Source organism: Phyllostomus hastatus, unplaced genomic scaffold (assembly GCF_019186645.2).
Source record: "Phyllostomus hastatus isolate PE091 unplaced genomic scaffold, TTU_PhHast_1.1 phas_scaffold_1066, whole genome shotgun sequence".
NCBI classification, from domain to species: domain Eukaryota; kingdom Metazoa; phylum Chordata; class Mammalia; order Chiroptera; family Phyllostomidae; genus Phyllostomus; species Phyllostomus hastatus.
Window position 1 is genome coordinate 2,207,070 of NW_025334004.1, and position 18,175 is coordinate 2,225,244.

Genomic DNA, 18,175 nt, shown 5'->3' on the forward strand with positions numbered 1-18,175 from the left:
GAGCCATTAAGTTGGATAGTGATATGATGGTTTGCCTTTTGCGGTCACCATTAAGGCTGATCACAAACAGACTGCTCTATCCTTTACCCATAAGATGTGAAAACTGATTTGTATCCCATCTAGGTGGAAGGTTTAAGAGCTGGTGCATGATTCCCCATGTTCACATCCCCCAATCCTGGAAGCATATATCCCTGTTCCTTAAATCAAAAATGCAGGCTTTGAATGGGAGCCTCCATCAGCCTGAGTTCCTGCTGACAAGATGTAGAATAGCTGACCTTGATGACCATATAATGGGATTGAGAAGTAAATTTCTAAAGGTGCAGCATAACAAACATTTGGGCTGACACACTCAGAGAACAGCTACTTCCACCATCTCTTCTTTCTTGCTATGAGAATTCACCTCCCTGTCTAGAGGCTAAAAATACCATCATGACACAGTTCTAGATAAGAAAATATAAGGAAAATTCTACTTGTGATTCTACAAATATTTTCTTCCTTCCAATAAATTGGTTCTAAGAATTCTACTCTTCCTTTTTGCTGCTTCATGCTATTGTATGAAGACACATGGTAGCCCCAGGCATCTTTCAACTGAGGGGATAAGACTAAGAGTTAAAGTTAATATATTAAGAGAAAAGGCCGCAGACTCAAAGATATAAAGCAGGATGACAGCCAAGGGTGGGGAGGCTTGGGGTGAAAGGATCGAGCAAAAAAGAAAAAGGATTTATGGACATGGACAACCATGTGGTGATTGCAGGGAGGAGTGATGTAGAAGGGGGTTAAATGGTAATGGAAAAAAATGTGATAAAAAATTTTAAGTCATAAAAATAAAATTATAGTTCAATGACCTATTTTTTAAAAAGTAGAAGTTCAGCCAGAATAAAAAAAGGAATGGTTATACTTACATATCTTTAGTTGATTAAAAAAAAAATAAGCCACTGACAACATTGAGTGGCTACCCCAAACCTGCAGTTGTCATCTATGCTGCAGGATATTGTAAATGATTTTAGTGTTTGGGTCCCTGTTGATCAGGAATAGTTTCTTAGTGATAGCTGAATGCATTCTAACCAATCCTGTGGTAAATATGCAAGTTTCCCTCTCTGGTTTTCCATACAACATGAATTCTCAAAAGCCACTATAAAAGGTCAGATCAGGATACTGGGAACCAAAAACACTATTTGGAAGAACTAGAGACATGAAAAAAATCATGTAGTGTTGAAATCTTCTGGCTAAAGATTACCCATATACCGATATTAGAGAAGGACATGCACTTACTTATACTGGAGAAGAATTAAGAGAGTAAATGGGAAAGCTCTGGCTGGTGTAGCTCAGTGGATTGAGCGCAGGCTGTGAACCAGAGCATTGCAGGTTCAATTCCCAGTCAGGGCACATGCCTGGGTTACAGGCCATGGCCCCCAGCAACCGCACATTGATGTTGCTCTCTCTCTCTCTTTCTCCCTCCCTTCCCTCTCTAAAAATAAATAAATAAAATCTTACAAAAAGAGAGAGAGAGTAAATGGGGAAAAAGATATTCACAAGTACATTCATACTTAGCCTCTTTGTTTAGAATTGGTTTATAAAACAAGTTTACAATTAACTACCTGCCCAGGAAACTCTCAGTTGCCCTAGTTGTAAAAAAGTGTCAACCATATGTATTTTGCCAGCAGTAACTCTTTGGAGGGCAGGAAGGAACTGACGAAGTGGTTCTCTGATGTCTGGGTGGGTTACTTACACCGGTCATTTCTATTGCTTTCCAACCTAATTTACAGGGGATCCATCACCATTTGTTCCACCTCTTAAAAAGAAAAAAAAAAAGTGTTCATTTGTCTTCCTCACCTCTCATTAGAAAATACTTTCCCAAGGGTAATTATTTTATTAAACATTCTGTTCAATATTGACAATTTATATAGTACTCATTGAAAAATATAGAGGGATCATACAGTACTTTTCAAAGTCACAGCATCCTTAAAACTAGAGTGAATGGAGTACAACAAATAAAACACAGACACTTTGACACCAGAATCAAAATCTCCAAAAGAATTCTTCCTCCAATCTAACCTCTCCCTCAGTTTCCACATTCTCCATCAGGTTCAGGGGATTTCTCCACATGGTTTGGCTCCAAAGAGCCACAGACACAGACTGAATCTGTGTTTTGACATTAACAGATCAGATCAGCCGCTTTATGGTGTCCTTTCATGCTCCAGCAAATCACTGTGGTACCTGTAATGCAGAGTGCTGACTCATCAAAAAGTGTTCCAGGTTCATACCAGTGCATGTTCAAATCTTACATACATGGATGTTAATATTATCATTGTAATACCATTACTATTTCAAACTTTAAAAATAAGTTTGCTTTTGAAATAAAGGTTGATTTTTCCCTAAATTGCTGAATGTTTTACACACATGCAAAAGCATGACTTGGTTTTTGGAAGTTTATTTTACAGGCTGCGAGCTCCTAGTTAACTTGGATAACTTTAAATGCAATTAATACTGCCAGGCAATCAATATCATATTGTCATATCTCATTCTTTGGGACATTAGGTTGAGTATGTCTTAATGCCCCAAAATAACTTCAAAATAGCTTTTTCCAAATTGTCTGAAGTCTCTTTCCTCCAAAATTAGAGTACCCAACACAGAAACACAGAAGATATATGAGAAGTGACTTGAAGATCACTGGTTTTTAAATACCTACCCAGAATTTGTGTATTGAATTGATTATTTTCTCCTTCAAAAAAAAACAGTCACCTTTGACACTTATACATGCATCCCAAATATGATCTCACTAACTGAGCTCACTATCACTGTACCACACATTTGTACAATGCTGAGTATGAGCATAAGCCTTGAATATTTTATTATTGAATGGGTCCATGAGTGAGTGAGTGAATGATTAAAGAACAAATAAAGTAAATTTAGAGCCTCCCCTTTGAGGACTCCCTTCCAAGTCAATATCACTTTTTTAAGATCTACACTAATAGCAACGATTTGTGGTCAATTTGATTAGTGAAAGTAGTCAAATTCACTGAGAAGAAGTCTTGTAAGAGACACAATTTAGTGGGATAAGGGCACTTAGGGAAACACAAGGCATGATCAAAATATCACATCTCACTTTCTGTCAGTGGGCTCGAAGGCAATTCCAGAAATGATCTGAGCATCAACAACAAACCTGGATTGGGCATATGAGCCACAGAGTGACTGCTTTGAGTGGCTATGCTCAATATAGAAAAACTGGCATGCTAATTTTCATGCTACGTTTGTTCTCTAACTGGGCTTATATATTTGTGGTCATTGTTCATATGATATTTTTTAATGTGGCTGGGGGAAATGTCCGATAGCTTCATGCTAATCTTAAATTTATAAAATTTCATTTTCCCACCTGCAAAATGAAGGCCCAAACTAAATGATCTCTTTAAACATTTCCAGTGCTAACATTCAATAATTCTATAAATAAATAGTCTAAAGTTTGTTCACACATCTTCAACCACTCTTACTAACATTTCCGAGGTTTTATGTTGGGGGAACTATTGCTTTTATGTTGGGGGAACAGTCACAAGTTCCTAAGGGAAATCATGCTGTAGACCATGAGGTACAAAACTACTAGAGCAAGGTAAATGGAACACAGGCCCATCACACACATGCATACACCCACACACACACACATGCACACACCCACAACACACCTGTGTCCCATTAGCAGTAAACTTTAAACTGGGGAAATTATACAGTCATCTTACTGGCTTACACTCATGTGAAATCAGTTATGTAATTTATACAGAGCAAATGCTGTCCTTTAAATGCTGTGACAACTTTTCACTAAGTAGTTGCAACTTCAAAAGCAGAGGAAGTGCTTTCAAATGAAAGTATGACAGCGGGCTTGAGAAACTCCTGCTTCCGAATGTGTCCAAAGTATCTTATTCTGTAGATTCCAGGCTGGGCAGTGTCTGGAATATGCCATTGTATCGTTGCATTGCTATGACCCAGTAATCCCTTGTGCCAATAGAAACTGTTGGTAGGAAACAAACAAACAAACCAGATTTTACTCTTACACAATGTGTAGTTAGAAAAAAAATATGATTACTCATTACATAAACATTCAAGGAGTACCTACCATAAGCAAGGCACTAGTCTAGATATTCAGAGTATAGCAATGAACAAACCAGACATAAATACTTAGTTTCTAGATTCTAGAATCTAGAAGAAGACTTTTAAGGAATAGCCATTTGTAGAAATACCTTTGCTTGGTCCACCTTTCTAACTACCTAAACTCAGTCCATCCCAGGAAATCTTACCTGATATTCATTACACAGATGTCTCTTGCTTTAGAACTCCTATACCATCCTTTTAGCCCTTGTCATCTTGTGCTTCAACTGACACTTCTTTTCACATCTAGATTCATTTGTTAAAATATATATTTCATGAGCATATGTGCTAGCCTCTATTCTGAGGATACACTAATGAGCAAGATAAATATGGTCTTAAGTTTCATGGAGCAAGATAGACATAGTCCACAGTTTCTGTGTTTCTCGGTGATAGAAGAAAGGCAATAAGCAAATAAACCACAAATGATTTTTAAAATGATATGTAACATGAAGAAAGTAGGGGCAGAAGTATTTCTAAGGAGATATCATTTAAACTGAACCCACAGATGTTTAGAGGAAGAACATTCTAGGCAGGGGAGACAGAGAGTCAAAGTACCTGAAGTGGGAGTAAATTTGGTACAGCCAAGGAACAGGATGCAGGTCAGTGGAATCGGGGAATGGTAAACTGTGGGAGTGTGGCTGAGATGATAGAAACAGATGGAGTCGGACACATTGGTCCTTATAGACCATGACACAGTGTTCAAATACTCTTTGGGATACAGAGAGATACAGTGGGCCAACAGACTAATAGCCTCAGTTAAGTAGAGAGTAAATCCCCTGAGGTAGGGATGTGCTTGACATTCTGTGTTTCTCGGCAATAAGCCCTGTGCTCTCAACAAACAGTGGATGGCACTACTATTGCTGAGCAAGGCAGAGAGGTATACGTAATCTCAGTGTTGACTGCTGTTCTGATTTGAGCTTTTGAAAATAAGTCACAGCTCTTTACTCTCTGTATAACCTTATGCTAACAATAAATATGTATTCATTACTTGTTTCTAAATCACCTAGACCCAGGAGACTTTAAGATCAGAGGAGAAAGCGTGCCCATACTTATGTATGTCTATCAAATGGGCCACAACACAGTCAAATCTCTATTTTTGGTCAACCACGTGAGCCAAACCAACACACAAATAATCACTTTGTTTAAGGTTATCTGAATTAGAAACCAATTGCCCAATTTTTTCCCACTTCCATGCCACTGTCCTGTGGCAAAATTTGTAAAGTAGGGAACAGAAACATTTTCTTATTTTAGACACACTTTTAAATCTTCACAATATCTACTCAGCTCAGGCACTATATGTGGTTACAAAAGCTACAGCAGTAGGGCCCTGGGAAGAAACTCCATGAGCATATTTCTTTCTTGAGTCAGTAAGATTTCAACACTCAGGCTCTTGTGTTTTCATCATTTGAGTGAAGAATCATTGGCCACATCCAAACACACGACACATTGTGGGTATAGACTCATTATTTTTTCAGAAGGAATGTCAGGCTCTACAGAGATATCTCATTGCCTTCACCCAGCACCCCTTTCAGCCAATTTTCAAGAAGGCTCGACAGCTTTTAGGAGTAATGTCTTTGACCATGGGAAAAAACTAACAGATGTTTATAAGAATGGAGGCCATAACCTCCTTAGCACCTAATCTTACAAAAGCATACATCACAGTTCTATAGAAAAATAGAATTGAAGTCTAATAAATCAACCAAATATGGCCAGACAGCTGGGAACTTGACATCGTTAATATCATGTACTGAGCCAGTCTTCCCATTTGTTTTCCCTACATCACTAACAAGCTGTTTTCAAGGCTCAAAAGACAAAATATTCAAGACATGCTCACCGAGTCTCCCAGGAGGCATCATTATGTACCACCTGCCATCCCATTGAAGAATTCTCATATTTCTCCACAGTGAGGAAAGTCTGATGGGTCTGAAATGCAATTAATACACCTGATCAGACACTTAACGGTCACAGAAGCAATGTGTCTGTCAAGACACCCCTTGCTGACTTCATGTTAACCTTCCAATACCTCGAGTAAAAATGTGTCAGCATTTCATCCAAACTCTTAGGTGTTCCTCTTAATATTCTATGCAATATTTTCATGATGTTAGTCTATTCAGTGTATTAAAATCCATTACTTTTTTAAGAAAATTGAATAATGCATAATTTCAGAGCTTATAGCAAATTTGGGAAATCAGGGCAGAGAAGAGACAAAATAAACTTTGATGTTTAAAAAAGGCATAAGTCAAACCTTTTCACAGCATGTATATTGATCTATGTTCCAAGAGTTTCTCTAGTCACCTCACAGTTTAGGAGAGAAAATGGGAAAACCTTCTCATCTTTCCATCTCCAGGTATATGCATTATTCATAAATATACCTCCCCCAGTGAAAAAATGGAAAAGAATGTATAAATCCTCTTTGTCCTGGGGTGCTAAAAGAAATTCCTATATTTCATCATGCATTTCTAGAAAGCTCATCATAAGCAAGTTTTATTTTCCCATTGGAAAATTGCTATAATAAATTGTTTCAGACCAAGAATTCAGCTTCAAATAAAGCACAGATTTGAATAATATAACAAATCAAAAGATATGCAGGCTACCAATCTCCTTTTTTTCCACAAAAATCTTTATATTGTGGTCCTTAAGGACATGGTTTATGTCTAATTCACACCTTTGTCCTTCGCAGCCCATTATACCTGCCATTTACAGGTATTCAAATAAACTTTTGTGAATGGATCACTTAATTGCATCTATGACAAAAGATTGTTTCGAATATTTTTCTAGTTATTTAACTGATGTATTATATTCAATAAAGAAATTTTCATAACCACAGTGACTTCTAAAAAGAACTACTTCTGGCCATTTAGGGCAGAGGAACATTGGGGAGTGTTGGATGGGGTAGAAAACAGAGTGGGCCCTTGTTGCTGAGTCTGGAGTACAGATCAGAGACCAAATGTAGGCCACTGCACCTCTGAATCATACAACTATCCTTCCCCCACCTCCCAGCCTTAATCACCTCCAGATACGCAATTAGTTAATGCAAGTTACTTAACCTCTCCAGGCCTAAATAAAATTAGGATGATAAAATGTAACTCACTGGATGGTAGAAAACATTATATTCAACTCATGTGGTGATGTATATAAAGCACTTTAGAGTAATACCTGTGAATAGTGAGCATTCGATAGTGGTGAGGATATGATGATTATTACTAATAAAGGGTATGAGAAATTGTTTTGTGCCCAGAAGCTTCTTAGAAATTAATTTTACTCTCACTATAGCACTTTAAGAATTTTTTTCTTCTGCTTCTTTGTGGCAATAATGATGATAGTATTAATATTTATTCACCCTAAGGAAATCAAATAGCAGCTAAACCTACAGTTTTACTACAACACTTGGCTATCCTCAGAAAAGTAATGTGATGAGCATGTAAATATTCTGGCATGGCTTGAACACCTAGAGAAGTTATTTCAAACAGGTGTTAATTATCCAAGCATCAGAACATTTTTCCCCAATGCCCTTTTGACAATGTCCTATTGCTGCAATTGTTATCAACAGCAATAATAATATTTTAATGAACACAAATGGAAAGGTTCATTTAGAAGAGAGCTATTTTGGGGTGTGACAATGGACCCAAGAAAGTATGGCTTATCAACAGAGTGAACATATCCTCAACCACGGTAAAAACAAATCTGACCTTGAAATCACTTTCATATACCCTTCTTCCTCTATATTTCTTAATTCTTTGAATTTTTACAACTAGAATGTGTCTGTTTACTGCTCATGTACTTATAAGAACATTCTAAGGGAGCTTCAGAGGAGTAAAATCACTTCATTTCATTCATAGATATTATATATACAGATATATACATAGAATATCTATATATCTATAGGTATACTTTATCATACATATATAATAAAACAAAAAATATAAAATGATACATAACAAAATATTAACAGTGATTACCTCTCAAAAGGTTTATGAATAGAGGGGCCTTTCACATTCTATCTTAAGCACTCCTATATTATCTGTTTTTACATTAGACCTGTCATTTTTCAAGATTAATAAATAACTATCTAGTATGGTCGGTAGCAAAGAACAGGGAAACTCAGAGTGCAAGACAAAGTAAAGCGCATGGGTCCGGGCTCCCAGCCTGGAGCACACTCCAGGCAGGGTTCCATGGTCACTCCGCCAGAGTACAGGCAGGGCCGGGCAGCGGAGCATGAGGAGAGGAGCCAAAGAGGAAGTAAGGAGGAAGCAAAGGAACACTTCATTCTTCACCCTTGGGTTATTTTTCCAAATTTAGTGGAATTTCTAAATTGGAATACAATAAATGGGATTTTACTCAAATTTACATCTCAACAGACAAGGCAGTTTCCCATACATTGTGTTATATGTGGTCCTAAGTAAAGACAGTTAAAGGTTTCCTGTGTGCTTTTTACCAGGCTCAATTCCACATTAACTGTTCCCACTGAAAATTTTCCCACATCTACAAAATTAGAAGAAAAAAGATGTAAAGCATGTTGGGACATTTTGCCTTCCTGTTGTTAATCTCTAAAGCAATATTCAAGTGAATGAAAAGCTAAAAGGTGCATTTAAATTTGTAAAAAGAATCATTGATTCTTACCCGGTTTTCTGCTGAGTTCTTTGGGTTAGCGCCTACAAATGTAACTTCAGCAACATCTCCCTGAAAACAAAAATTTATTTTATGAGTTCTAATAAAAGTGTTTCTGCTGTGCATAGCTTTGGGCCATTATTTATGAAATATTCTAGGATTTGGGGTACCTGTATATATTTTATTCTATTTGATCAAGTGATTATCTTCTGTGAATATTAGATATAATACCCTCACAACAATGGATACAGGTATCTTTGGCCAGCAAATTGCTCCAGAATTTTTGCCAATGAATTTTCCCTTGGTGGACTCAGGTATCAATGAAGATGCAGAGCTACAGTTTACATTTATGACAGCACATTAAAGTGTCTTCTTCAGCCTTTGATATTTTCTTGTACTTCCCTCCCACACACATGTAGGAAGTGGACTAAATTAAATAAGAGCAGTCAAAACTTTCCATGACTTACACATATAAGATACAAGATGGAGTGACAGGGTGTGTATTTACCTTACCTTATACATCCATAAAGGTATATTTAAAATAACAAACAAATAAATAGGCTCCCATCACTTACCATGGTACACAAGACTCTTTACAGATAAGTTTCCACCCACTCTTCTACCTTAAGCCCTCTCCCATCTGTACATCCCAGAGCTGGTGAGTACTCCTACTCACCCTCTAATACCTAGCTCACATTAAAAACACTTTTTAAATAAAAACTTTCCACAGATTCAGAATCAGTGTTGACTCTCTGAACAGAGGTGATGTGCTGCTCAACCATAGACTTTGCTGTTAACTCTGGATTACTGTCATCAATTCATTTTATCTCCTTTGACTCATTCTCACCAGTGAGATTACCAAATTAGCCAACCTTATCAACAGTTAGCAAAATGTGCCAACAACAATCAATTAGAATCTCCTGAAAAAAATCCATATATCATTTATAAGAGCAATTGGCCCTTCAGCCGGTATTATGGTTTATTTAAAAACTAAATGTTATTTCTGGTACCTGGTTAGCCAGATTATCCTAATTCTAAAAGTATTCTTCTCCTTGATATTTTTCTACATTCACAGTTCCCTGTTTACTCATTCATCTTAACTATGAAAAACAACCCCACTACAAATCCAAAATGCCAATTCAAAAGGAAGAGAGATAATGAGGGAAAGAAAGGAAAGGGTCTTTAAGAAACATGTATAAAGGACCCATGGGCAAAGCTACAGGGGGGAAGAATGGAGGGTGGGAGATGGGGGGGCAGGGGGAAGTGGTGGTGGGAAAATGGAGACAACTGTACTTGAACAGCAATTAAAAAAAGGAAGGGGTATAGGCACTTCTGCCATGACAGAATGGAGGTCAGTATGTCCTCTCCCCCAAAAAGCAACCACATATGTGGACAGAACCATCAAAAATAACCATCTTGACACTTCTGGTATCAACCAAAAACTGAAAAATGCTTATTCCTTAATACTACTAAACTTAAGGGAAAAAGAGCACAAGTCTTTGGTGTTCTTAACAGGGTTGCCCCCATCCTCCTGGCACTATAATTCAACCATAGTGGGGAAGGCCATGAAATCAGCAGCTTTCCTCTGCAGCTGGAAGGCACTCACTTGATTTGGAACAAACGCTGAGGGTTAATGGCCAGACTGGTGGACTAGTCAGGGATTTAAGAGTGTCTGGGGGAGGTAAAATAACCACAGTGTTCTTGATAAGCTTTCCTCCTATCCTGGATTAATGGGAGGCTATAAGCATTCACACAAAAGACCAGACTAGGCCCAAAACCACCCACACATCCCTGGCCAATGGGGCCTTTTGTAGAGATAACAGAGGAAACATAAGAGAACCCAGTGGAAATTAAAAGCTGTGGAAAACTGGAAAATAGTCTGAAGTTTAAATATACACACCAGCCGATGTAAATCTATCAGCAGAGATTGAAATTCTTACTCCCCGAGGTGTCTAAGCACAAACTCTAACCAACATCTGGCTGAACATTAAGTGATGTAATCACAGGGTCAACTCCATGAGAGCCAAACTTAAAAGTACAACAAAAAATTAAAAAAAGAACTGAGCAGATAATAACAGTCACACATTGCAAGAGAGATAGACTTTACTAATTTAGTCAAGTTTTAAATGAGCAAGCAAAAAAAGCGGTAATTCTGTAATTGAGAGGTAAAGCTAGAATTGCCACAATGTATCAAAAAATATCCAGTATTCAACAAAATGTTATGATATGTACACACAAGAAATTAGTGGCCACACTAAGAGAAAAAAAGCAGAAACTAAAACTGCCTCTCTGTGACCCAGATCTTGTGTTAGCAGTCAAAGCCTTTACAACAGCTGTTATAAAGTGTTCTAAGAACTAATATAAATCATGTTTAGAGAATTAAAGGAAAGTGGGATGATAATGACTTAACAAATAAAGAACCTCAATGAAGAGAAGTAATAAAAAAAACAATTGGAAATTTTGGAGTTGCAAATCAAAACAACAAAATGAAAAATCACTACATGGGCTTAATATCAAATGTGAGATGACAGAGGAAAGGACAGGTGAACTAGAATGCATCACTACAAAGTGTCCTATCTGAAGACTAGATAGAAGATAAGATTAGAGAAAAATTAACAGAGCCTCAGAAACATATGGAACAATATCAACAAAACCAAAATTCATGAAACAGAAGCCCGGGAAATACAGAAAAGAGATAAAAGGACAAAAAATTTTTGAAGACATAATGGCCGAAAACTTCACAAATTTGACAAACATTACCTTACAGATCCAAGGAACTGTACAAATCCCAAGTAGGATACACACAAAGTATTTCACATTTAGATACATTGCAGCAAACTTGTGGCAGAAGGAAAAAAATATCTTGAAAGCAGCAAGAGAAAAATGATTCATTACCTACAGGGAGGAATACTGTAAAATTAACAATTGGTCTCTCATTAGAGAGTGATGGACAGAAAACAATAGGATAACATATTCAAAGTGATAAAAGAAAAAAAAATTATCAACCAAGAAGGCAATCTAACTATTTGTCAAACATAAAGAAAAAAATAAAGACATTCCAGATAAACAAAAGTTGAAAGAATTTCTTGTTAGCAAACTGTCATAAAAAATAATACTAAAGGAAGTCCTCCAGGCTGAAAGGTAATGATGCTACATATTAATTCAAATTCTTTTTTTAAAAGATTTTATTTATTTTTAGAGAGAGGAGAAAGGAAGGAGAAAGAGAGGAAGAGAAACATCAATGTGTGATTGCCTCTGGTGTGCCCCCTTGTGGGGACCTGGCTGCAACACAGGCATATGCCTTCACTGGGAATCGAACAAGTGATCCTTTGGTTCACAGGCTGGCACTCAATCCACTGACACACACCAGCCAGGGCTAATTCAAATTCTTGAAAGAAATAAAGAGCACTAGAACTGGTCAATATGTGGGTAAATCAGTATTATATGGAGGTAATTTTTCATATATTCTCTTAACCTCTAAAAGGCATAAATTGTATAAAACAAAAATTAAAACATTGTATTATTTCATTTTTATATAAATATAATACTGTGGGAGGCTGCTCTGCATGGCGTGGGCCCAGCTCCCACTGGGAGATGCACAGGGCCCACGCCCACGGATAGGTTTTCCCATGGGGAATCAGGCCTGCAATGTACCTAGGCTGCTATGAGTCTTGCTTTTTGCTAAAACTCCCTCACCCTGAATCGAGGACATTTACTGCAAAGCAACTTCCTAAAAACCATGCTAAACCTTCCAAGGATGAGTGTAACCAGTTCAACTACTTTTGCCTTTTCATTTGCAAATATCCCTCTTCTGTGATGTGATTACCAGCATCCTCTCCTTTGTTTTCTGTATAAGGTAACCACCTAAAGCCAGCCTGTGCATAGTTAATGAGGACCTTCTTGTAATGTGCCCAGTAAGACAATAAAAGCTCATTGGAGTGAGGGCTAAGGCTTTTGCTCCCCTTGAGAGAAAAGCCATGCTGTCCCTTTTCCTCCACTAGATTCGGTAATCCATGTGAATGTCTCATTTCATCCATAATGATGTGGACCCCACAAGCCAGGGTCCACATCATAATACATGTGATAATATCACAAGGATGGAGAAGGGAAAAGAGATATACTAGACAAATCTTTTTATGTTTTTGGAATTAAGTTATTATATTGAAGTTGGTTGTAATTAGTTAAGATGCATATTATAGATCTAAGAAAATAAGATACTATATATATATATATCTGGCCTCTGCACCCAAATTCTTAGAAAAATACAGATATCTAAACACAACAGAAAATCTGAAGAGGCCTAAACCAACTAAAGGAAATGAATTAGTAATTTAAAATTTTGTTATAAAGGGAAGCCCAGGTTCATATGGCTTTGGTGATAAATCTCATCAGATATCTAAAGAAGAAATGATACCAATCTTCTGCACACATGTGCAGAAAATCAGAAGGAACACTTTCTCATTGATTCCTTGAGACCAGAGTGACCCCAACAAAGACAACATATGAAAAGAGGCGGCAAATATCCCTCATGGGGATGAGCACAAAAGTTTTTAGCAAAATATTACCAAACCAAATTCAACAACACATAAAAATGATTATATACCATTCCTAATGAATATTTATTTAATATCTGAAAGTCAACTAATGCAATATACCATATTAATGGAATGGAAAACAAAAACCTCATGATCATCTCAGTAGTTAGAGAAAAGCATCTGAAAAAAATCCAATACCCACTCCTCGCAAAAACTCTCAACAAATCAGCAAGAGAAGGAAATAGAAAGAATCCTAAAGAACAAAAGTCACACTTAATGACTGAACACTTTTCCTCCAAGGATTAGAAACAAGACAAGGATGGCCAGTGTTACAGCTTCTATTCAACATTGTTTTTGAAAATTCTAGCCAGTGCAATAAGAGAGGAAAAACTAAAGGTATCCAAAAAAAGGAATCCAAAAAGCAATCACTAGACCTGTTCTTATTCACAGATAACATCATATTATATGTAGAAATGTTTAAGGACTCCAACTCCCCCCCAAAAAAACCTATTAAAGCTAATACATAATTTAGCACACTTGAAGGACATTATATGTAAGTCAGAGGATAGTTAATATAAAATAATAGTGGTACAAATCCTGATTCATTTCTATGTGCCTTTCCTGTCCTTGATTTAAAAGACAACTTTTCTGAGTTCTAATGAATGATTCCATGACCATCCATTTAAGAAGAAAAGGAATAATTTGGATTTTAGACATTCAGTTTTACATCATTACCACCTGGAAAATAATTATTTCCCCATTATCACATTTGCAGAGCCTCTGCAGAGATAAGAATGATTACCAAAATTATTGTTGCTAACAACTGATGATCTGTGGCATCATTAGAGGCAGATGCTGCCATTGACAACATCTCTCCCCTCCCGCCCCCATTCCCAACCCCCCCACCCCACCCCTGCCTGCCTGTTCATCCACAAACACAGGCTTCTCTGAAACATTCCAAGATCTCTTTGTGAATCTTACCACTCTGTACTTAGGATTCAATGGCTGCAGGACATCTCCAAAATTCTTGCTTATTGGTGCTTTGTCCGCAATATTAGGAATTAATGGAATTATCAGTTGTTTGAAAAATGGAGGCTCTGGACCTCTGCTCAGATTGGCTACTGTGTCCTAGAACAGAGAACATTCACTTAAGGAGGGCACATCATAGAGGCAAAGACACTTTCCCAAGATCCCCATCCCCAGAAAAACCTTCATTAAAGGAATCCATCCCTCCCTCCCTCTCTGCCTCCAAGACCTAACCACTTTGACAAAATGCAAGGGGAGGTTTGCTAAAATGTGAGCCTGGGTGTGCATAACTTAAACTTTTGTCACTAGAAGAAAGTTTTGGTCATAGCAACACTTTCACTCCCCCAAGCAGTATAGTTCAGTGATTAGAGTGTAAGCGTGGAAGCAAGCTACACAGCTTCAGATTCTAAGCCAACCAATTTCTACCTGTGTGACTCTGAAAAGGAGCCCAGCACATGATAAGCCTTTGTAATATGACACCATAATCATTCTTCTAATTGTTAAAAAAGTGTTGAGCCTCTTTTATCTAGAATCAATACCAAGGTTTTTTCCTAAATTCTCCTCTGTGCTTATTAAATAATATAATAAATATATTTTTAATTTAAAGGTTAAGGTCTGTCTATATCCTGTTATAATTTGTGTTTTCCACAAAATTTGCCACCTTCCATAATGTCATGAAAATGCTAAATTTAATGCAAAAACCTCAAATTTAAATAGCCCTTTATAGGTATTTAATGTACTTTCATAATTACTTTATATAGTTAATCTTTACAATAGGATGTAACCTGTTATCATTTCCATTTTACAAATGAGAATATAGGCTCGGAGATACTCAGTAGTTTTTTTAAGATCATGTAGCTAGTCTTAGATACATAACCATGAAATTCTGTGAAATGAATTTCCACAAAATGACTCATACTTTCATTCTTAAATATCACTATAAAACTTGAGAAATCTGCCCTGGCTGGCATAGCTCAGTGGATTGAGTGCAGGCTGCGAACCAATCATCGCAGGTTCGATTCCAAGTCAGGGCACATGCCTAGATTGCAGGCCATGGCCCCCAGCAACCGTACATTGATATTTCTCTCTGTCTGTCTCTCTCTCTCCCTTCCCTCTCTAAAAAATAAATAAATAAAATTAAAAAAAACAACAACAAAAATCTATTGAGAAATCTATTTCTGTGGGAAGAGCTATAGACCTATGCCTACAAATAATGTTAAACAGTGGTCCTCTCTAGGGATGGGCCACAAGTTTATACTTTCTCTGTATAATTTGAATATTCTACAAGTAGTTACAGCTTCTATGAGGAAAAATAAAATAGTTCTTTGAAAAAAGTATCAAACCTAAAATTAAGAACATTATGATGAAACAATTAAACTATATCCTAATACCTTGTACTGAAACTTCAAACACACAATAAGCACCTAATTAGGTAGAGGCACATGACATTGCCAATCTTCAACTGTTTGACCTATAGAAACAGTAATGTCCTTTGTTTCTGTTTAACATCTCCAAGCTCTTCCTTTGAAAGGCATTTATTATCTTTGCTATGTCGTAACTGTTTCATAGCCTTGTTGGGGCTTGCATGGTATTACACAATGGTCTTTTTATTATTTTAACTCTTTATCCTGCTTGTTGACTAATAATCTGACAACAGAGTACAGCCTCATAAATAACTGTTTTCAAAGGAAAGATTTCCACAAGTGGAGTTCCTTTAGGTCAAGTTGCTTAAGTGTGAGTATCTTAGGTAGATATAATATGGATGTGCATTCCCAGGTACTGTTGAACTTCATCAAATCTAAGATTCTATTGAACTATATTGAACTATAACAACTTTTATTATTTTTGAACCACCAAGAAAGTAAAATCATGCCACCAGTTATAATTGTAAGACTCCTCTGATTGGAAGATGCATCCCCATTTCAGAGATGTAATAACAGGAAAAATGGGCATTTCAGAATAGATGACCTACTCAGCTCTTGAAGTGACTGGAGAGAAGCTAACCAGAATTAGAGAGTTCTGGTTCACCTCCTGGTTCTAATTACAATAAGCCTGATCACTTGTCATCTCTGAGCCTATTTGCTCATCTGAAAAATAGGGAAAAAGTGATGTGTTCCATACTTCACATAATGATTGTGAGGATAATATAATGCATATGAAAAAAGCTATCACAACCAAAAGGCATTTACTGAATCTAAAATTACTGTTTCATTTCTTAGGAATGCCTCATAGCCATATATATATCATTTTTTTAAATATAAAGGTTTTTTAAAAAACTGTATACTCACAGCTAAGGTTCTTTTTTGCTCCCCTCTGTATCCCCCACCCCTGAGACACAATGCATACAGTTTTTGATTACCGTAGCAATGGCCTTAGCAAGGACTCTGAAGAGCTGGATGTAAGCAGACAGAGTGTGTGGTCCATAAATTGTGGATGCCGCCTCATACCGCTGAACCTGCAGGAAAGACAAGGTCATGTTGTATACCAGTCTGCATATCTCAATGCATTTACAGAGGTGTCCCACCTTAGGAGTAGTGCTTGGATATCTCACGTAGTTCAAACTGGCATAAGATTAATTATGACAAAGAGAAGGGGTGTTTTCAGTTCCCAGCTAAAGTGCATGGTTCCCATCAACTACTTATTAAAGGCAGGGGGTTCTCCTAACTGATGCCATTTGGATTGTCAGCCCATTTAATCTGAAAGCAGTCCATTTAATCTACTAGCTCCTGAGTTTATGTCTATTTTAAGTACTTGTAATGTAAACACTTCCCCCAAGGATACACCAGAAGAAAAAAAATGAAGTAAAATGATTCTTAGTAACTCCTGAATAAATTGGATGCTAAGAGTACAATCTAGAGGAAAAAAACATTTCACCCATCAGATAGCTATAAAATAGAACCCAACACATTTCTGTTTACCCAAGCTCCAAACCTTCAGCTATTTCACAGGAACCTGAAATTCAACAAATCTAATATGGAACTCATCACTCCAAATACACCAGCTTTCCCTGCAACATTCTTTATCTCAGTGAATGCCATCCTTCCAGTCTCCCATACCAGGGTCAGCTGGCAGTCATCAGGTTCCTCTTGCCCCCTCATCCTGTGTCCTATGAGTCTGCAAGTCAACATTCCTTAAAATCTCTTGAATCCTTTCATTTTGCTCTGTCTCTGCTGCTTTTACCTTTATCACACCCTTACCTCTCACCACAGTCATAACTACATCTTCTTAATCAGTTCCGTCTCCACGCTTGCCCTTCTAATTCATTTTCTGTACTGCCATCCTAGTGAGCTTTCTAAATCACAGATTTAATCAGAGAATTCCTTTCTTTGAATTCTGCGGGTTTCCCAAAACCTTTATTGAGTCAAAGCTCTGTAGCACAGCGTAAAAATCTCCGACTAACCCCTGCCTTTCACTCTAGTCCATCTCACTACCTTCATTGTGCTTATTCCGGGCAACTCAACTAATTATGCACTCTTACTTGTACTAAGTCTGCCCCTCTGGACCTTGGTGTATGTAGCTCCCTCAGTATGAAACACCTTCCCAAACATGTATTTGCCTAATTAGCCCTTACTCAATCTTAAGAACTCAGACAGATGTTACATCCTCCAAAGAATCTGCCAGTCCCCACGCTCAAACACTTAGTTTACACTGGTGCTCTTTTTCTTTTCTTCATACCACCTTGTGCATCCCTTTCACAAGAGCATACGTTCCAGTGAACGGGGAGGCAGGTTCTTATTCACTGTTATGCCCAGATATTGGCTAGTACTGTACATCCCCAACACATATCTGTGGAATGAGTGAATGAATAAATTAACTAATATTAATACTTGCAGGAGCATGTCCCTGCACCAGGAGATAAGGATGTAGAG

General features: G+C 37.3%; 1 protein-coding gene across 1 annotated transcript in view; it reads right to left on the reverse strand.

The window, feature by feature from the left end:
* Positions 1 to 1,872: 1,872 nt before the first annotated feature.
* Positions 1,873 to 18,175, reverse strand: part of ASAH2 (N-acylsphingosine amidohydrolase 2) — a 70,225-nt gene continuing 53,922 nt past the window's right edge. The window contains exons 17-21 of the mRNA XM_045854286.1: positions 16,666 to 16,761; positions 14,262 to 14,408; positions 8,758 to 8,817; positions 5,972 to 6,060; positions 1,873 to 4,000 (exon numbers count right to left, since the gene is read on the reverse strand). Of these exons, the coding sequence (XP_045710242.1) occupies positions 3,811 to 4,000; positions 5,972 to 6,060; positions 8,758 to 8,817; positions 14,262 to 14,408; positions 16,666 to 16,761 (582 nt within the window). The 3' untranslated portion in view covers positions 1,873 to 3,810. The remainder of the gene's footprint in view (positions 4,001 to 5,971; positions 6,061 to 8,757; positions 8,818 to 14,261; positions 14,409 to 16,665; positions 16,762 to 18,175) is intronic.